General features: G+C 35.2%; 2 protein-coding genes and 1 long non-coding RNA gene across 3 annotated transcripts in view; 2 read left to right on the forward strand and 1 right to left on the reverse strand.

Moving 5' to 3' along the window:
* LOC131943224 (unconventional myosin-VIIa) overlaps positions 1-496 on the reverse strand; it is a 37,525-nt gene extending 37,029 nt beyond the window's left edge. Inside the window, exon 1 of the mRNA XM_059303236.1 lies at positions 314-496. The gene's annotated coding sequence lies outside the window, so the exon portion shown is untranslated. The remainder of the gene's footprint in view (positions 1-313) is intronic.
* An 8,889-nt stretch (positions 497-9,385) lies between these two features.
* On the forward strand, positions 9,386-9,925 carry LOC131943223 (uncharacterized). The gene is made up of 2 exons (XR_009386873.1): positions 9,386-9,483; positions 9,599-9,925. It is a non-coding gene; the product is annotated as an uncharacterized LOC131943223 (long non-coding RNA).
* A 4,258-nt stretch (positions 9,926-14,183) lies between these two features.
* LOC131943228 (uncharacterized) lies at positions 14,184-18,142 on the forward strand. Its single transcript, XM_059303244.1, has 3 exons — positions 14,184-14,344; positions 15,040-15,316; positions 16,562-18,142. The coding sequence occupies exons 1-3, from the start codon at positions 14,211-14,213 to the stop codon at positions 17,195-17,197; spliced, it is 1,047 nt and encodes a 348-aa protein (XP_059159227.1). The 5' UTR covers positions 14,184-14,210; the 3' UTR covers positions 17,198-18,142.
* Positions 18,143-22,638: the final 4,496 nt, after the last annotated feature.

Consider the following 22,638-nt stretch of genomic DNA (forward strand, 5'->3'; position numbering starts at 1 on the left):
CGTAGAAGTGTCAACGACAAACTTTTTTATTTTTGCCACACGTTACAGAACTGAGCTTTATATATTAGATATATATATATATATATATATATATATATATATATATATATATATATATATATATATATATATATATATGTTGGCATATAAATATATATACATATTTATGAGTGTGTACATATATGTATATACAAATACATACTATATACATATATATTATATATATATATAAATATATATATATATATATATATATATATATATATATATATATATATATATATATATATATATATATATTATATAAACTTACGTAGTGGAAATCCAGCTCTGCTATTCAGCGTACAATTAGATGTGATATAGTGTCTATATCACGCACAAATCACATCAGGTTTGAAAATTGAAAAACAACCGGTTTTAAGTGTTTATTTCACATCCACAGAGCGAGTGGAAAGAGAAGGTCCGGCTCATGCTAAATGCAACAACAGACTGACACATCGTGTGTCCGACAGGTGAACTGGTGGAGTGTCACCGTTCTATGGGACGGCCCTGACTGATGGAGTGCATGACAGAACAGGGGGAGAGTGGGGGGGAGGGGTGTGTGTAATGCACTTCGATTGTTCGGAGCTAAATGTATTTTGTAGTTAAAGAGGTTAGTCAAGGCATGAGTCATTTTTATAGTTCCGCTCCGATCTGTTCGTTCAAATACATGATTATATGTTCATTGAATAAATATAAATACACACACACACACACACACACATATATATATATATATATATATATATATATATATATATATATATATATATATATATATATATATATATATATATATATTAATAAATGTAAATATTTATGGGTTGCATGTATATATATATATAGAGAGAGATAATTATGGATTGGCCTAGCGGTAGATAGCTAGACTTCTAATCCGGAAGGCTCAAGTTCGAGTCCGGGTCCGGGTTCAAGTCATGAGACCGTCCCTGAGTCCACTCAGCTCTTATTGGTATCTAGCTCACGCTAGTGAAAATAAAGTCGGCTGGTCATAATGCTGACCACACTTCACTTGACCCATAGACATAAAAACATAAAATATATGACTCATAACTTCTAAACGCGAGAACGTGTGTTCAAACTAAAGTTGATAACAAAAAACAGCCTGTAAGTTAAATCAAAAGGCGAGCCAGTGGCAACAGTGTATGCGAACTGTATGCTGCAATGCTCTCGTCCTGTTGAGATGTTTGTCAGGCCGGGTCTATTTAAGCGACACTTGAGACAATCATTTAACACTTACAAATCGGCGACACTTAAAAATTGTGTTTGTTTTGCTTTAGTGCATCAGATAACATATTTTGTGCGTGTTTGACTTCGATAGCGTGAGAGTGATTTAGCGAAGGAAAGAGACATGTAATGCGAAATAATGTGTGTTTTTAAGTGACTGAAATAAGAAATATACATTCCAATGAATAGATGGTTCCGATATTGAGCCTCCTTTGGTGTCCCATAAAGTAGTCATTTTACTTTTTAAAGCCAAATTTGCCAAAGTCCTTCACATCTAAATGACGTTACCATGCTTCACCCATTACCGACCCTTCCCCCCCCCCCCCCCCCCCCCCCCCACTCTCCTAAATTTACACAAACGTGAAAGGAAATCAACGTTTACTATATAGTTTGTATGATACACAAATTGTATTCATGTAATTTTAAATGTTATAATTATAAATTTTATTTACCCCTCTCCACCTCACAAAGATTAAAAATCAGAATCTTCACACTGTTCAAAACGTATGACGTCAATTTAGACTATCCCATTTAGATGTAAGTCATTATAAGACTCATGATGAGGAAGGTATTTGTAAAAGACATTTAGAGAGAATGGGAAAGTTCAGATCTTTAAAAAGATACTTTATTAAAATACATTCTAAGATATTTTAGATTTTTTAAATTGGTTTAGTGTAATGGTTTCCCGTGTTTGTTTTATTTCTTCTTTTTTTTTTTTTGAAAAAAAAAGTTGTATTTATATTATTAATTTGGAATAAAATTCCTTTTTATAGCTATGCCATTTTTTAGTATCCTTATTTAAATAATAATGAAGAGATAGCTTTTTAATTTGTTAAGAACAAACCTATTTCAATGGGGTCATCCATAAATGACGTCACACTCGTAGGGGGGAGGGGGGGGGGGGTCCGTAATTTTGTGACGATGTGTGATGAGGGGGAGGGGGGGGGGGGGGGTCAGATGTTGCGACGTCACATTTTTGCATTATAAAAAAGCAATGTTAGAAAACGAATTTTAGACGTTATTTCGCGTTTTAGATAACTGTTTTAATAAATTGTAATAGTTTAGACAAGATTTTAGAAAAATATCGATGTTTTAAAAAACTTCAACTGCAATTTTGAGGGGGGGTTGTAGGTTGAGGTGTGACGTCATTTTAGGGGGGGGGGTCTGGCTTTTTGTGACGAAGTGTGACGGAGGGGAGGGGGGAGGTAAAAATCGTCAAAAAAAGCGTGACGTCATTTATGGATGACCCCAATGGGCTTTATGGGCACCCGTATCACACTATTTAAAGAAGAGCAGTAAGTCATAGAATTATTTTGAAGGTTTGTCTATCTTTAACACTACAGTTCATTTAGTTTTGGTATGGTAGTTCCGTCCCCTGGATGTGTACCTGATTGTGAAACAGTGCGCATTGTTGATAAATACTAAATACTAAATGTTAGCCCTGACCCCCTCAGACCGACCCCTGGCAATTAGACCCCCAGATAAACACAACCCATCCACGGAGGCTCATAATGAAACAACCCCCTGTCCTTATGTGCAACGACAACTGGGAATTTGACTTATTGTCCATTCAATGTATCGTTAGCCATTGGACATCTTGCTGTGTTTTAGTGTAGACCAGTAGTTCTTAACCTGTTTGGAGGCGCCCAGTGTTTCTTCCAGACTTTTTTCTCCCTGGGGGGGGGGGGGGCACTTGAAATTTCGGAGGGGGGGTAAGCTTTATTCGGGGGGGGGGGTGTGGACACTGTTAAAAGTATATATTTTCTATATAAATTTCATGTACCCCCCTCCCGAAGGGATGCCTGAAAGAAACTCTGGAGGTGCCGAACCCCACCAGTTTCTTATGCGCATTTATCGAACCCTTCTTAATAGTTTTATCGTCCACACTGACAAAATCCGTTAGGGAATCATATGATATGGGGTGTGTGTCTTGACCTAAGCTGAACCGCTGAAACTGACTCACTGAACCCCATGGGGTTCGATTGAACCCAGGCTAAGAACCACTTGTGTAGACTAAGTGAATCGGTCGTGTTTAGAACACAATCAGAATCGAACCTGACACTTTGTGAAGGATTTTAGATGGGGTTCCCTCCCCCCTCTCCGTTTACATCCCCCCGTTTACACCCCCCCCCCTCTCTCACAATAGCACCCCCTCTCCGTTTACACCCCCCCCCCTCCCAATACCACCCCATATCCATTTACGTAACACCTGACCGATTTTCTCGGTCATTGTGATGAAAGGAAATAAAAATAAAATGTTTTGAGGCGACCCATCCACGAATGCATGAAACAGGTGCATGCACCGTAAATTAAACGGATCGTAGCAAGGCAACGTAAGACAAAACGACACGAGAAAATGCAAGAAATGAGAACTGTTTTCCTTTTAATAAAATAATTGTATGCAATGCTAAATATTTCATGTATTTTAATGTTTTAACAGGCAACAACACAACTAGCTCTGGCTCGAATAGAGTGAACTGTGTTGGAGGAAATCTATTTAACGTTAAAAAAAAAGAGGAATAAGAAACAACCATCAGCAGAAATAAATGACCGTCTGTGAAAGGGGGGAGGGGGGTCTTTATTCTAATAAGTCCAGTTATGTTCGAAATATCTATAAATATCACACAGACGATAAACTGAAATGTGATTTGCATATACATTATGTATGCCCAAATACGCCGATATTATGGATGGGTGACCCTTTTGTCTGGAGTCCTAACGTCTGGGTCACGTCTGGGTCACAAACACTTGAGAGGGGGGGGGGGCGAAATTGTCTTGGACTTGTTTATCGGGAGCCGCATTGATAAAGGGGGGGGGGGGGGGTGGTGGTGTTGCATGTCATTGGATTACCTGGGCGACATTTTAAAAAAGTAATGGTTTTGATACGTACTTGATCCAACGCCCCAGGAGTTAGGGCGTCACGCTTATCTGATCAATCAGGTCAGGCTAGGGGTAGTGTTTCATTTTTAAATGGCAGGGGTGTATTAATATACACTGAGCTGGAAAAAAACTATATAAATATATGTATATATATATATATATATATATATATATATATAATATATATATATATATATATATATATATATATATATATATATATATATATATATATATATATATATATATATGTGTGTGTGTGTGCGTGTTTTATGTATGTATATATATATATATATATATATATATATATATATATATATAATATATATATATATATATATATATTATATATATATATATATAATATATATATATAATATGTGTGTGTATATAATATATATATATATATATATATATTATATATATATATTTGTGTGTATATATATATATATATATATATATATATATATATATATATATATATATATATATATATATATATATATATATTATGTATATATATGTATATATATATATATATATAATATATATATATATATATATATATATATATATATATATATATATATATATATATATAAGGTGGTAGCTGATAAGATAATCTACAGCTACTTTATTTAGCTAATGGTAGTTATTAGTGAGAGATATGACAACATATTTATCATTTAAATTAAAAGTAAACCCCACATCCCAAAGAACTGCGTCCATTTTCAGTCCAAAGGAAAAGAAAAGGAGAATACTGCTCTATAATGCAATGGAGGTAATCATGACAAAGGGAAAAATTATATTCTACTGGTGAAGGGGAAGCAAGCAGTATGGGTTTCACGGATAGCACGGGTAGATCAAAGGAGATAACTGCGCTGCCAATGTAACAAACTTCTTCCCTCGTATTTCTAGATTCAGTTCTTCAATTAATGTTGCTTATTAAAAAATGCAAATTAGTGATTTTTATTTCAATCTTTTAAATAATTGATTAGGATTAGATATATAATTTTGATTTGATATAAATAGCTTTAAAAAATGAAAACAATATTTATTTATTAAAAAAAAAACAACATACAAATGTTTCTCATAAAACATATTAAAGTTAATTCTGCTATGATAAAATTAGTAATCAAATAATAAAACTATAGGACTATCCCAGTCCACTTTAGAAGTAAATAATTTTCTTTCAACATCAACAGCTCAGGGTTGTCTCCCATTAGCCAGGCAGACCTCAACACGGCAAACTCGGACTAAATCAAATGGCTTTGGTATCCAGTGGCGTAGCCAGGATCGTCTCAAGGGGGGGGTTCCAATTTTTACCCGGGGACAAACTTTCGATTTGCACCCCCCCTCAAACTTTCGATTTGTACCCCCCCCCCCCCCTCAAAACTTTCGATTTGCACCCCCCCCCCTCAAACTTTCGATTTGCACCCCCCCCTCAAACTTTCGATTTGCACCCCCCCCCCTCAAACTTTCGATTTGCACCCCCCCCCTCAAACTTTTGATTTGCACCCCCCCCCCCCCTCAAACTTTCGATTTGCACCCCCCCTCATACTTTTTATATATACCGAGGGGTCTATGGGGGGGGGGGGTTATGACCCCCCCTAACCCCCCCTGCCTACGCCACTGTTGGTATCGGTTTGATTACCGTGGGCTCGGACTAGTGCCCAAGCGGCTATCGATCAGCTGTCCGTATGCTCTCTACTCCGCCTATTCTTACTCAGTGTTTTTATCCTGTTTAAAGTTATTTTTCTTTACAGTATGAGTATATATGTATGAGTTTTGAAAATAAAATAATATAATTATTAATATCTGTGCATGGAACTGGAGAGTCGCATCCTGACAGCAACGGAGCCGCATGCGGCTCGCGAGCCGCAGGTTGCCGACCCCTGCTCTATAATCCCAAATTTATTTCAGCTCTACTTAAAAGCCAAAACCCCCGTCAGCCCACCACGCCGAGGAGAAAAAAAAATGCCTTGAATAGTAATTTAATTACACACATTTGCGTTTTCAGGTGTTTTTTTTTAATTTTTTAAATAAAATTGTAATTAGACGTTTTGTATTAGATCTAAGTAAACCATAATTAAATCAATGGAAGTAGGCTACAAGTAAGAAAGAAGTATTACTATTGTAAATCGGTATCAGTCCTCACCAGCCGATGATGAAAACTGTAATAGTAAAGCGAACATGCAAGGTAAACTGACGCTGTAAATTACATGTCTGAGGCAAAAATAAAAAATAAAAAAAAAAAAGAACCAAATTTTATAAGTAGCGTAATTGTAAATTTAAAGTCTTCCACAGTCTTGGCTTTACAAGTCATAATCTGCGTTTGCTGTGTTCCTTAACCAACTTTACCACGTGAAAGCATATCAAGATTTGATAGCTTATTATCTCATATAAGTTGTTTATCATCAAACCCCGAAATATTTTATATTGATGCTATCAGTAAAGTCCAGAAAATTTTTAGCTGAAGCCATCAGGCCTATTCTAGAGGCATTTTAGCTTGAAGCCATAAAGCCCCGTATACAGAATTACAATCCAGAAAAATTTAGATCAAACCATTATAGATTTTATTCTTCTCTTAAGCATTAGCCCTAATTTTTGTTTTACACACATTCCAGTCATTACACCTCGGTGTGTAGCTAATTCAATATTTCACTCACTCGACCTCATTGCTTCACTCATTCAACATTTCACTCACTCCAACGTATTGTGTGTTCAATCTTTCACTCCCTCCACCTCATTGTGTGAGTCATTCAATTTTTCACTCACCCTACTTTACCTATCACTTTTACCGACTCACTGCTGCTATAAATCACGAACTTTTTTTTTTAACTACCTTTTACTCCACTCTTTGTTTTCACTAATCCGTTATCGACTCATTCAGTTTCCATCTCATGGCAGTTTTTAAACACGGATCATCAGGTATCATGCCCAAAAAAAAAAAACATGACTTAAAATTCATCATTTTAGCTTTTGTTAACTGCAGTCCATTTTGCAAGTCAAAAGCCCAGAACGGACACAAGGTATAATATTTTCTTTCGAGACCATTTCAGAAAAAAGAAAAATAAATTACGCCTGAACATAAAAAAAAAGACGAATTGATTTAAATAATTTTAAAAGGCGAATGATGACAGGGAAGAGGATTACTGTTATGCCTAGTTGATGCAATGTAAATGTAATTCCCGCTACACAGATTGGGAAATCCCGTAATAACAGAACACACTAGGCCTTGACTGCTGTGTGAGCTATTTACTAGACAACATCTACATCTAGGTAACTTGATCAAAAAAAAATTTAATTAGATAACTGGTAATAACTTAAGCGTAATATACTAAAGAAGAAGACGTTTTGTAAAATTATTTATACACTACAAAATACGTTTTTAATACTAGACTTTTAATCTAGACTTAACTAGAGTCTAGAGTAGTCTAGACTAGTTCTAGATCTAGGCCTCTCGTCTACTATACACTATACACTACAGTTATACTTAAAGTTAAATCCCAGGGCTAATAGTAATAATAAAATAAAATATACTATAGGCCAGGCCTGTCGAGTAGGCTAAGTAATAGCACTAATACACTACAATTTAGCTTACTATATTTAAAATTAGAATGCATTCCTTTTAGAATTCTTATTTCTTATCTTTCTATCTTTGGGGAGGAATCGTAGACATGACGAGGGTATATCAGTATATTGTATTCAATAGGTCTTATAAAAAATGTCCTATATTTGTGCTTTATAATAATGTAATTATAATAATTATTGTACTGAAGCAGCATTCTGATGCTGTTAGGATTGTTAGTTGAGGGTGAGGTTCAGAGCCTGTGATTGTCAGCTGGGGGGGGGGGGGGAAGGGTGAGGTTCATAGCCTGTGATTGTCAGCTGGGGGGGAGGGTGAGGTTCAGAGCCTGTGATTGTCAGCTGGGGGGGGGGGAAGGGTGAGGTTCAGAGCCTGTGATTGTCAGCTGGGGGGGGGGGGGGGGGAGGGTGAGGTTCAGAGCCTGTGATTGTCAGCTGGGGGGGAGGGTGAGGTTCAGAGCCTGTGATTGTCAGCTGGGGGGGGGAGGGTGAGGTTCAGAGTCTGTGATTGTCAGCTAGTGGTGAAGTTCAGAGCCTGTGATTGTCAGCTGGGGTGAGGTTCAGAGCCTGTGATTGTCAGCTGGGGGGGGGGGGGGGAGGGTGAGGTTCAGAGTCTGTGATTGTCAGCTAGTGGTGAAGTTCAGAGCCTGTGATTGTCAGCTGGGGTGAGGTTCAGAGTTTGTGATTCTCAGCTGGTGGTGGGGGGGGGGGGGAGTCAGAGCCTGTGATTGTCAGCTGGGGATGAGGTTGAGATCCTAAAATTGTCAGCTAGGGGTGAATTTCGGAGCCTGTTGCCTGTGACGCTTCATATTGTATCAAATTGATTCATCCTCTGTTTCTTTGCCAGGATACAGCACTATCAAATATAATAATATATTAATTTAAACTGAAATTATATCTACTTTTTTCCCGTTCAGTTTTAGAATAACCATTTCTTAGAATGTCCAGTAGTGAGATACCCGTAGGTAAAGCTGAAGCTGTCCCAGAAATTGAAGTCACATTACTACGTACAATGCCTAATGGTTCTGTGGAGACCAAGAAAGTAGGTGAACATTATTGCAGTTACGTTGTATCTTAAATGACAGTATCATTATCATCTTTTCCTGTTCGTACCCAAGACGCATTGGGCAGATAAAGTTGAGTTTATCTGTTTCAGTGATCTCGGTTTTTCTATGGGATAATGTAGTCAACACAATGCCTACTCGCCTTTGTTTTCTTAACGTGAGTCAGGTATTCATTGACCCGGGTGTTTTTTTCCTTTGTGCCACTATACACCATTGAACACTTTCCTTACGGTACAAACATTGTTCAATCGCATTTGCAAGAAACGAAAAGAAACTCATAAGGAAGAAGAGGGCATCTCGTGAATGTGTGCTTTAACCTTTTAAAAAAGAACTATACTAAGGAACGGTGCTGTCGAATGGTAGAGTATTCAACTGCTAATCAGAAAGTCTCGAGTTCCGATCCCCGGACTCGAGTTCGTACGACGTCCCTGAGTTCACCCAACTCTAATGGGTACCTAGCTCATGTTGGGGAAATTAAAGTCGGGCGTATTGCTGACCACACTAACCCTTCTTATACTGTAATCACTGAATCAGGTGAACCTCTAATTCACCCCCCCCCCCGTATTTTACTTTTCTTTTAATGTTTCTAAATTATATACATAAAATTCAGGTATACTTTGAAGGAACAATGAAAATTGAAGGACTTAAAGGGGACTGTCAAAGTTTGGTGAGAAATTAAATTATAATAATTTTTTTATAGCATAACTCTGTTTCTTAAGTTTTACCAAATTTTATAACAATTCACTAATATACAATTTATAAATATAATAATCTATTTCCAGTTCAATATTCCTGTGCTGGAACAAATATGGATGTTTAATAATGAAGTTCTCTCGAATGATCGGAGCTTATTGTCATATGGAATACAGAACAAAGATCAGATCAATGTGAAAAAGCAGGGAGATAATTAAAAATTCCTCTGAAAGTTGCCGAACTGTATAATATTGAGCATTCCGATGATGGCACTTTTATATCTGCAATGATTATTTTATTAAGATATAATTATTTGCCTTTTCTACTTGTTTTATTAAACAAAATTTGTATATATTTTGTTACATGTTACTTATTCTGTTCGCCACTCACAACTTAATTATTATAATGGCAAGACTTAGTAGTTTTATGAAAATGAAAGTTATCAAAACGCATTTTTGTCATTTTCAATTATTTTTTTACCTTAGAAAGACTCATTTTAGATGACTGAAAAAAATTGGGCATATATATTACAAACTTTGCAGTAACTTTACCAATTTCTACACTTCTATGTTATTTAGTTTAGAAAATATGGGTTCTCAAAAATGACACTTTTTGAAAATCAGTTTTTTACCAAATTTTGCTTTTTTAAAAATCGCATAACTTTTTAATTTATTGAGATATTTTTATAAAATTTGCGGCATAGAGCTTACAATTAAAAGTTCTTTCATGACATACTCACTCCAGAAGTCTGCAATCAATGGTTAATTTCAGTTTGGACTACCTAGTTAGATGAATCTGCAGTTACAAAGTTTTCTGTTAGTAAATTTCGTGGGAAAAAAAGTAAGATTTGAAATAATATTGAATGATGTGAGCAGTATTCTTTGGTATAAAACGGGGATTGCTTGAGAAGTGACGTGGGGAGGGGGGTGCAAACTCTTAAATATCGGGTCCAGAAGTAATTATTGTTATCTTATTCTCACAAAAGAATACATAATATTAGCCAGTAGAATTACAATGTTTGTGTGTTGTCATATATCCAAATAGAGCTCTTAATATCTTAATCGACGTGTTCTGGATTTCATAAACGGGTTTACTCATTTTGCTTTAAATAATTCATAAACATTACAAGAGATGTGTTTAGCAACACTGCTGCCCATTAAAAGTATGTTCAGTGTTATTGATATGAGTTTTGTTGCATATCCTTGGTGGGTTTTTGTATTTGTAAATTTACATTAAAAAAAGCTTTTGGTTTGAACATTACAACATTTATTCATATTGTAAAAATACACACGCAAGAATCTATATAAAAATTAATTATATTTTTAGTCGATAAGAGAAAAAGAAAACTGATGGGGCCCCTAAAATATGAGTACATTCCGTTCAGTCTTTTCCACAATGTCAACCTCGCAATACCACTTTTCAAATGACACACAAACTTATCTTTTACAAACTTGGTGTTTTCGATCTGTGCAGATAGCCGGACTAGCTATAAGGTATATACATTTTTTCTATTGTGATAGGGTTATCACTAACTGGTTTTTTTTTTTTTTGTCAGACGGATCAGTCATAAACACATGTGTAGAAGTAAAACATGTTTTCTAGCCTGTTTTGATCAGATTCCGTTTGTGTATGTTTCTGCATAAACTGGTTCATTTACGTATTTTATATGTATGTCAGAAATACAATTTATATTATTTTAGGGAACGTCGCTTAGGTACATATTTTGCGAGCAGAAACAGAGTTTCTTCCAGGCATCTCTAGAACGGAATGAAATTTATATAATTTACATAGAAAATATATACTTGTAACAGTGTCCGCCCCCCCCCCCCCCCCGAAGAAAGTTTACCCCCCCCCCCCCCGAAAATTTCAAGTGCCCCCCCCCCCCCCCCGGAGAAGAAAGCCTGGAAGAAACACTGAGCAGAAAGTCGTGAGGGGTGTTGTTAATACTAGAGGTGAAGGGAACGGGGCGTCTAGAAAATGTGTTCATGACTTTAAGAAAATCGAAGGCACTATTAGGCTAGTTGTAACAGCAAATTTGGAGGCCCCTAAAAATCGTGGGCCACTGGTATCTGTATATATGTAGACTATAATTATGTGTCAGGGGTGGGAGCGCCATTGAAATTTCGGGAAGGGGCACGCGAAACTTCAAGGGTGGTGGGGTGGCACACAATGGTTAAAATATAGCCTATATATTAAATTATATTTTTCTATTTCGTTTGGAGTCGGTAGGTCTGCTCCATATGTGCCCCTCTCATGCGAGAGAGGCCTGAAAGAAACACTGCATTTCTTTTTAATATTTAAAAAGCCAATCATTGTGATTGTGATATATTTAAAAACGCTATTATTTTCTAGATAGAAAGTGTTAGTACACCGTGAACAAAATGTAAACATCTTCTCTTATTTATGAAAGCAATAAAGTGCACAAACAACTCAAAAACTTAAAACTACATAGATTCTAGGTAAACAGTAAACACTAAACAGATTATCAGTGATAATTTGAAATCGGGCCCAGTATCTGAGTATATGCCAATGTTTTAACATAGACTAGCTTTAGTTATTCTAGATCTAACTGGCCTAGATCTAGTAGTAGATCTAGATCTACTAGAAGAATCTAGTTACAAGTTAGTTAGCTTTACTTTACACTTTACACTCAGACGTAAGTAGTACGTAGGTAAATACTAATAATTTGGGTGTGGGGAAATTGCGAGACGCGAAATGGCGAGGCGGGGAAATGCGAGAAGGGCGCGAAAACGGTCAGTCACGTGACTTTTTGTCTCGCATTTTACCACAACCCGATAATTACGCTGGGTGGTGTTGAAATGCGAAGATTTCTGCGAAAAATTTACCGCACCCGATTTTCAGTGGTATTTGGTCCAGACTTTAAAGACGTTTCTTTTACATTGTTAAAACTTCCGATAAATGCTTGTTTATTTTAAAACAAATAAAAATAATTTAAATAAATAAAGATGAAAAAAGCATGAAAAAAACTTTTTTTTTCGCAAAAAGTGTCTCGCTATTTACCCTTAATTCCGCAGGTATGTCTCGCATTATGTTCTCGCATTTTCTCGCCTCGCCTTTTCGCGTCTCGCAATCTCCCAACACCCGATTAATTTAATAACAAATTTCAACTTTTAGTCTTTTACTTTAGGGAATATTCAATATTGTTTGGTTACCGACTATTACTAATTACTTACTAATTACTAACTAATTAGGCTGGTAGGCCTAATATTTTTAGATTACTGTAATTACTTAGGCCTAGGCTATATTATATTAAAATTTTAAATTAGGTTAATTCTATAATCTAATATGTCCTACTCTAATAAATAGACCTATTAAAAAGCCTAGGCCTACAAATTATAGACCTATCTAGATGTTTACACGATTAGTATTTAGAGTGATTAGGCCTCAAGAATATTATAGGGCCCACTCTTCAATTAATTTTTTTATAGGCCTATAGGCCCATATAGTATCTAGATCTAGATTAGATGTAAAATACATTATATGTTAGAAGTTGGATTTTGGAGCTGCTATAAATAAATAGTAGGCCTATAGAGACTATGTGGGTCTTCTTGGAATATAACTAAAAATGTTGCTATCACTTATCTGCTTCTTGTCACTGTGACCTGACCTAACTTCCTTATTTTAAACTTTGTTTAACCTTTGAACTGCAACAGTAGTAAATAAGGCTACACAATCTAGTAGCCTAAGTATTAATGCCACAATTATATCTATATAGACCATAGATCTAGATCTAGGGCCTGTTATCTAATGGTTTTTTTTCTTTACAAATGGTACTTTGAACTCTGTGAACTAAAATATTTTAAAATAAACGACTAATCTCCACCTTTGCATGGAGTGGCCATAGTGATAACAAAATTAAAAATTTAGAATAGATAATCAACTGGTAGAAACTAGTCTAAAGTTCACTTAACAACACCTGCACTGGAGTCAGACAAATACACTGGAGTGTGCAGACTGTTGATCTGCAAATAATACAATATGGATGTTTGTAAACTTTTTCAGTTGGGCAGGATAATTAAATAATTAATTTTATTAAGATTTAGTTAGTAATTTTAGGGTCTTAGTAGATCACTATTGGCTATTGAACTGACCTAAAAGATGTTCTAAGCTTTGATTAAGTAATTACTTTTAATAAACTTAATGTTTTGTTAAATATATAATAGCCCTGCAAATTATTTCTACTTAGTAGGTAAGGATTATTTTTTATTAATATAAAAACTGATTAATTACCTAATTCCTAAGTAAATTTAACCAAGTTTGACTATTATGACTATTGAAATTTTTTATTTTTAAGCTTTGTGAACTATTTAGTTTGCATTTAGGTTAGAACTGTTTGTGTAAAATTCGTAAATTGTATTTTGAAAAAGTAAAATGCGAGATGCTTGAAGTGAAGTGGCAAGCACTAGCTAGACTCAGGTTTAAGATTTACTTATGCCATTCCAATTGTAACTCACAATTTACCAGAAGATTTTTCACTTGGTTCTATCGGGCTTATTGTGGAGTGCCATCTATTAACTAGCATCTGATTTGAATTATGCTGCCTTAATTTGGGTGCTTACTCTTTGTCATTCTTTTCACTTTACGACTAAAAAATTAAAGTCTGTTAAGTTGAAAATCAAAATAATGTTTTATTCATTTCTATCGCAGCAAACTGTGAGACATTTGCCCTTCAATAGGTTGATGTGTAGTGTTAGTTGTAATAATATTCTTTATTGGTCAGCATGTGGCAGACTACATAAAAATGCCATGCAGAAAATTCTACTTGTGAAGCCCAATCCTACTGCCATTAGACAACTCTATACAACTAAAATCAGGTGAGTTGATAAAAAAAATGTATTGCTTTTAAGATCTAATTGATTAGTCCTTCCCACTTATTAGTTTAAATGGAATGTGCTGCTTAGATGTGTGGTAGAGTTTCACTCAACGTCTGTGTAAACTGATAAGAGGAAACAAGCCTCTCACGGATAACAAAATAGAACACCTTTAATGATTGAAACAAATGCGCAAGCACTTTGTATTTAATAATCAGCTGAAATAAAGAAATAGTATAAAAGATTAATTAATACAGTTTATCTACAGCATAGTCATGCATACCTTAATTGAGTGAAACAGTAATGTCTTTCATAATCATGAAGAAAACTTACTTCCTTTGCTAAAAACACGGATAACATTAATGTTACACATTTTTACCCTACTTTTACTTTATATAGAAATAAGGTTTGGGTTAAAGTAAGTTATTGACATTGTGTAATAGCAATATTTGATATATGATTTCTAGGTATTATTAATTAAAAAAAACAGCATTAATCATAAGCATTAATAAAGGCTTATTTATATCTGATTGATTAGCTTGCTTAATAAATTACAGTAACTTGTTATCTATACGTGATAAAAAGACCTGGCTATTCAATACAACATCAGAGTGTCAATTAGTTTTACTTAATTATGCAGTATGAGTCTAATAGCATTACATCTACATAAGATCATTTTTATACTTTTTTTTTTAAAGCTACAGCCATGGGTCAGTGAACAACATGGAGGTACAGAAATTATCAGACAGGTTGGAGCTCCACACAGCCCTGACAAGGTCCACAACTCAGTGGCCTGTTGACCCCAAGCGTGTGCTGGTGCTGTTCTTCCCTTGGCTGGGTGCTAGAAAAAAGCACATCCAGAAGTACTGTGACCTCTACAGGTCAACTGGATTGGACGTTCTGGTGGTGAATTCCGCCAATTCTGATTTCTTGTGGCCGCCAAATTCATTCAAGTTGGCCAAACAAACAACAGAGGTAAAAAAAACACTTGCCTTAAATTTGATTTAGATTTTGGAAGTTGGTTATAACTGTAACGTTTACCTATCTATCAGCCAGATAGAAGGAGAACGTCCCCGGATTCTTTTTTCGGGGTTATATGCAAATGCCTTACGGCCTAAATGGATGAACACTAACACAACGGCACACTAGGGCTCGAATTCGATGTCTAGGGAAAACTAGTGATACTATTGAAATTAACACTCATCCAATCTGCATACAACCTTTAATAAGCGAACACAGTTGTGGCAGAACACAAGTTTAAACTAGATAAAATATTTAATGTATAAAATATCAAAACCCAACTTACAAAATGTAAGAAAAAACACTATCACAGATTTCACCACTGTAAAAACTAGCCACAGGCCACACAACACTGCTATAGCTTCAAGAATTACTTGGCGACAAGTAATATTATACTAGAAGACTAAATCAACTTAAGAAAGCAAGGCACACACAGGACTTAAGTTCTCTCACGTTCAAATGGTCAGAATCTATTGCCGGACAATATGGACGGCTTGGTCGTAATGGACCCTTTGATCCTGGTAGACTGCCTGATCAAGGTAAAACTGCCACGTGTGTCGAGTGTGCGGGGCAGTTAAAGACTTCTGCCACAGGGGAGGTCATCCTCAACTCATGTAGCCATTGGTTGGGAGGGTCATATGATCAGAATCATTCAATCAGATCTTAATGGAAAATTTCTTAGTCTTAGACACCCTTAATAAGACAGTGGAAAATCCCCAGGAGTTGCACAATCATTCCATATAAGGTATTATACAATGTCAAAATAAAAATGGAACCTGACTCGACCTAAGTAGGTCACATAACTTTAAGGAAGAAATTTTTTTATTATCTGTAGTGTCATAAACACAATAAATTGCTTATTCATCAATTTATATGAGAAATTCAATACATATAGAGGTGTAAAAAAAAATAGATTAGTAGTGTTTCAGAAATATATAGATAACACATCTTAATGATTGCCAGAAATGAATAGGATGTTTTTAAGCAGTACCACCTTATTGTGTTTACTGAGCTACTGATATGTTAAACATTAATTAAATAATAGAAACATTAATAGCAGTAGATATATAAACTAATCTTTAGCAGTTTTTTAACAAGGTATCTAACACAATACAAGACAGTTAGAGAAAATCTAGCTTGATTTTCATGTGTTAAACTTGAATAAAAACGCCTATCTTTAATTTCTGTATATTCTTTTAGGTTTTGCTAACCAAGCTTCAAAGATACGACCACTACTTACTGCATTCAATGTCAGCTGGATCGTACAACCTCACCGTTCTTGGCATTCACGCAAGAGACCAAGGTCTCAAGGGGCAATTACTGGACAAATTTCGTGGCGTTGTTTACGACAGTATTGTTGTCGGTGGAGGAAAAGCTGGCGTCATCAAAGGCGCTGGCTCTCCTGACAGTGGCAATGAAATGCCTGCTCTAGACAGAATGATTAAAGGGGTGGCCAGATCAGTTAGCCATAACTGGGCCGTAGAAAAATTAATCATGCTGGTGGCTAAAATGTATTTTTTCACCACTAAGAAACACACGGTTGAGTTTTATAATAAAGCGGTGGATGTGGTTAGGGATGAACCTTTCACTGTTCCGACGCTGGTCTTTGCGTCAAGAGATGATCCGATGTGCGACGCTGCAGTGTGTCAGGCGCTGGTGGAGATCTGGAGGAAGGAGAAGAAACTTCCAGTCACCCTCCGCATGTGGGACAGCTCACCCCATGCCCAGCATTTGAACTATCACACCCAAGAGTACGAAGCGGCTCTCCATGAATTTTTATCTTTTGTCTTCTCGGACAAGAAATTCTCAATTTCTGAGACAAAATCCAAGCTGTGATTTTAATGTGTTTATCTTTCCTGTTGAATTTTCACCCCCGTGATATATTTAACGCTGATCAATTCTCTGATTTGACTTAATCCTTTGGAGCCTAAAGGAGCTTAATGAGGCAACTACATTGTTCAAACAGACTTTGATCAGTCCTCCAGGATTATTTATATTTCTATTTTTTTACTTTGTTAGTTCCATTCTACTAGACAGCTTGCTTTAGAATGTTTTCTTCTGATAAGTTTTGTCATTTTTATTTAAATTTTCTTTTTATTTAAATTTTGTATCGTTGATAAATGCTCATTCTTTTTGATTTTTATCACTGAAGAAATATCTGTTAAATTTTCATTCCATGTGCAATTAAATTGTTAATTTTAATGATAATGAGCTTGTGATCTGTAACTACAATGGTTCTAATTAATTTTTTTTCCAGGTCTGCTTAAAATTTTGTTTACACTGTTTGTTTCATTTTACTAGACAGTCTAGTGCTTGCTTTAGAATGTTTTCTTCTGATAAAGTTTCATCATTTTAAAATTTTCTACCTCACTTGATTTATTTTTAACCTGGACAATTGTTTATTCTATTTGCTTATAATTCCAGAAGAAATATTCATCTATTAAATTTTCATCCCATGTCCAATTAAATTGTTGAGTTTGATGACAATGAGCTTATTATCTGTAACTAAAATGAATCTAATTAATGACCAAGTGCTCTGATCAGTGTTGATGACTGTGTGCTATCAGTTTAGTTGAAAGGCACATTTTTCTTGGCTTGTTTTTATTGTTTTAGGTATGATGTACATGATGTACAACTACGCAAGTTTCATTACTGTTTTATGACCGTCTGTGCCTTCATTTCTGTCGGCCAGTGGCGTAGCGAGGTCGGGTGTCACCCGGTGCGGCACTTAATGGTGTCACCCCCCAGAGGCGTAGTAACCCTTCCCGGGGACAAACTTTCAAATTTTCAATTTGCACCCCCCCCCCCCCCGCAAGTTTTTTTCTATATATTTTGCTCTTTTTTGCCTTGGTGTCACCCCCTAAATGGTGTCACCCGGTGCGGTTCCACACCCCCCCCCCTTGCTACGCCTCTGCTGTCGGCTAGTATATTATTGGAACTATTTTTGTTACTGTTAAATTATAATTAAGCAAGATACAAAAATGGACATTTTTACTAGTTAAATATAATTTTAAGTTATAAAGGTGTTATAAACTTTTTGTAATTTATGTTAATTAAATTAATTTGCTATTTACAAAAAAAGTTAATTCATTGTTAAATTTTCATCTCCAACATTAAATTATTTGTTAATTTTGCTACTCAATGAACTTGTGATCTATAATTAGAATGATCTAAATGACCCCGGTGTTGATGCTGTGCTCATATTGTATGCCATATTGTATGCCATATTTATCTTGCCACGTATTTCAATGATGTTCATATTTATACACATTTCATATAATAAAAATTTTTAAATAGTGTGTGCCTTCATTTATATAATATACTTAATTCATTCAAATTTTTTTGTTATGATTACGTTAAAAAATAAAATAAAATACGGGTAATGGAATTTATACTGGCCAGTTTAAAATGAAATTGCTGCAAGAGTTGTAACATTTTGCACTTATCATCAGAAGGTTTATAACAGGTCTAAATTCAATGTATAATTAGAAATACACTTGTCTATTTCTATTTTTAAGTTTCATGTTTTACTTTATAACAGTTCTTACGTTATGATAAAATGTATGATGATAAAAATAAAGCTGTAGGACCTTATGAAGACCTTATCAGTCTTATCGGACCAAACTGTTTAAGAATTAACTCTCTATAACACAGTGCCGGCGCCAGGTTATTTAGCGCCCTAGGCAAAACTTATTAAAACGCCCCCTTTCACACAAATTCTATTTTGTACTTTACGATTTGCCCCCCCCCCCCCCCCCCCCCCAGAAAATTTTGAGTGCTCCCCCCACCCCCTCCCCTCCCGGGAGAATTAAAGTCTGGGGAAAAAACACTCAAAACAAAACAACACAGTTCTTGTAGTGTTGGGCTCTATGCAGACCTCCGAAGGTGAGTTCCAAAAAGAACCTACCTGTTTTGTGCTTGGCTGTCTTTAGTTATAATTGTAAAATGTCTATATTGTGTGATTATCTAACAATTGTTTTGATTTTGAAAAAAATAAAAGGTTATAAATAATAGATTCAAGCCTAAAATTGTTATATATGAATCCTTTAGGAGAGGGTGAAAAGTATGAAAAGACAATGAGATTATTAATTTACGACTAAGACTGTATGTCTACTAACATTAAGTATTGCAATCTACAACGGTTACTGATGTATTCGTTTTTCAACTTGAAAATGCTAAAAAAAAACCCCACCAAACTATTTTGTGTAGAACTTAAGCTCAAAATAATTTTACAATAGCAAATAATAACTTAAATTTCTATTTATATGTATGCGGCCAACATAAGGTGCAGGAATTTGAAATGAATGTTAAGTTAAGCAACGAATTATCTCCCATTTGAAAATTCAAATACCAAAATTTTATTCAAGGGAAATAACTGTCACAAGAATAGCTAAATTAACCAAGTTTAACTAAGGCATGCTTGAAAAACACAATAAAACGCTCTAAATTTCATAACGTAATAATTATAACAAAACTTTTAAATTAGCTATGACAGCTTGTAAAAATAATATATTCTACCTATTGAATACTTAATTGTAGATTTTGTTTGAAAGTCTGAAAATGGTAGCTTTATTAAAACATACTTCTATTCAATCTGGATGACAATCATCTTCTTATTTGACATCAATTAAGAAATATTTTAAAATTTTGGATCCCTTAAATTAAGGGACGCCTTTCAAAAAATCAAACACAGGTACATCTACCTGTTTTAGACATTGCTAGAATTATTAATTAAACATAAAAAAAATATAATTTGAAAAAACAAGGTTTACGGTTAGTTATAAATTCCATCCTATTTAATATTATTATTAATATATAAAGAGTGGCACTATAGATTCCCAAAAAACTAAAGATTTTTCAGCTAGAGAACGCCTACCTTTCTTTGTAGTGTGTTCCGTCCTGAATTGAAATAATCTTACGTACCATAACCCCGACAACTCGATATACTCAATCTACTCCATTTACAACACATATCAAACTTCGATACTTAAACATAACTAGACTTGATGCTCCAGAACCACGACCCGGTTTCGTTTAATTTCACCAAGCTCTACAAACGGTACTCCCAATCAACAACGATTTCACTGGACCTACTACTACACTTTGACAATCAATATAATTCGATACCTTAATTACACAAGACTCAATGCTCCCGAACTCCAAAGTTACGATACTTCATCACTTGTGTATTCTCATTTCTCTATTACCAATCAGATTCACTAGACCTTCAACTACAAAACAGCCGAAAAAAACATTATGACACTTTAACACTTCGATACTTTATACCTACGAAACCATATCAGCAACAGCCTTCCGCCGTTACTCCCAAATCTAAACGATTCATCAAAACTTACCAAACAAGTACAATAATTTGAACACCCCGTCATTACAAAACCATACAGCAGGACAGATTTCTAATTCAAGGTCAGAGAAAACTAGACGTACAAGCCCTATTAAAATTAGATAACCGTTTGGAATGTTCGAACTTTAAATTACGTACTTATTTAATCGTTTTCTACATCAATTATGTGACACCAAATTAAAAAGGCAAAGTGACTGGTAAAAAGCGCCCCGACCTTTCCAAATTAGGGAGGTGGGGTTGCATTTTCACCATCGCGAATAAATATAGGCCAATATAGACCTAGTTTTGGGGTGGGGGTGCAAAATTGACAGTTCGTCCTGGGTGCCGAAATAGATCACTATACCTTTATAAAAGTTATATATTATTAGGTACTATTTTTATAACACCGATTAAACCATTTGCGCCCCCGGCCCTGCTATTACAAGGTAATGGGAAATGAAATCAGAATTTACAAAGTAAATGGTTGTAAATCTACCAATGAAAGGGGATTTAGCGATATAGGAGGCAAAGAAAGAGATACATCATTTCATCAATTTTATTGTGGGGAGGGGGGGGGGGTGTCCAATGGATAGTGAACGTGTTTTCAGTTCGTTTGTTAAGTGAGCAAGGGCGACAACCGGAGAAAAGTTTTTGTCTTTGGGTTATCCTTCTTGTCCAATGCGGTGTTTGTTTATAAATATGTCGCCCGGATGTCAAATTGCCCAGTCCAAGACTTGTTAATTCCTAGTTTTGAGTTAAAGCATATAATAGGTTTTTTTTTTTGAAAGTATTTTTGTATGTTCGCTAAACCGTTTGAAAAGAAGTTTAAAATATTGCTGTTGTTCGAACTAATCTGATTTAATACATATAGGCTTTATGGAAAGATCCTGACTTTAAAAACCACAAATATGTGGCTTAAATGTTTTTTATTTAAAAATCACGGATTTTTTTGTTCCAGTGTTTAGTTCAGTGTTAGCGTTACTAAATTACAGTTTCACTAGACCCAAAATCCTTTACAAATTTGGAATAAAGCAAACACTAGTTGACAGTGGTACATCCCACATTACCTAGTGAGGGAATACATTTTTTGTTTGTTAACGATGTACGCTATGTTTAAGTAGTGATTGGCATATTATTGTGACCGACCTCGTAGTCAACCAGTTTCTGTTTCCAGCCCATAACCGGCTTCTATTTATGGCTTACAACCGGCTCCTGTGTACGGCTCAAAACCGGCTTCTATTTATATCGCATACCCGGTTTTTATTTATGCCTCATAACCGGCCTCTGTTTACTTCTCATAACCATTTATACCCGATCAGCTTCTATCTACATCTCCCAATCCCCAACTCCCTGTAATATCTGCACCAATCATACGCTACTCCAGCATAGGAAAGTTATAAGATAGCATGGTTTTCAATTTTAAAAAATAAAATGTTGCATACTGGATTAAAACTTCTTGTGGTAAGGCTATGATTTTACAGTGGCGCAGGCAAGGGGGGGGGGGAGGGGGTTGGGGGGGGGTTATAACCCCTCCAATGGACTCACACCCCTATATATATATATATATATATATATATATATATATATATATATATATATATATATATATATATATATATATATATATATATATATATATATATATATATATATATATATATATATATGTGTGTGTGTGTGTGTGTGTGTATGATTTGATACATATGGAACAATATTTGAACCCCTCCCATGACCAATTCCTGGCTACGCCACTGTGATTATATTTAGTGTTATGTTCAAAATTGGGTCTAACTGTGACCTTCTTGTACTAAGGTTTAGGTTAGATTGAGTGTTATGTTCAAAATTGGATTTTTTAAAGGGTTCAAGCAAGAACATGCGATATAAATAACAAGATCACAAGTAGGGTACGGCTAAGCCAATTGTACCGGACAGTCTT

Source organism: Physella acuta, unplaced genomic scaffold (genome assembly GCF_028476545.2).
Source record: "Physella acuta isolate Inbredline_101_S28 unplaced genomic scaffold, ASM2847654v3 ptg000448l, whole genome shotgun sequence".
Taxonomy (NCBI): Eukaryota; Metazoa; Mollusca; class Gastropoda; family Physidae; genus Physella; species Physella acuta.

Coding starts and splice junctions, on each gene's coding strand:
- LOC131943228 (XM_059303244.1), top strand. CDS start 14,211: ATGTGTAGTGTTAGTTGTAATAATATTCTTTATTGGTCAGCATGTGGC. Junction 14,345..15,039: donor CTCTATACAACTAAAATCAG/GTGAGTTGATAA, acceptor TTTTTTTTAAAG/CTACAGCCATGGGTCAGTGA. Junction 15,317..16,561: donor TGGCCAAACAAACAACAGAG/GTAAAAAAAACA, acceptor ATATTCTTTTAG/GTTTTGCTAACCAAGCTTCA.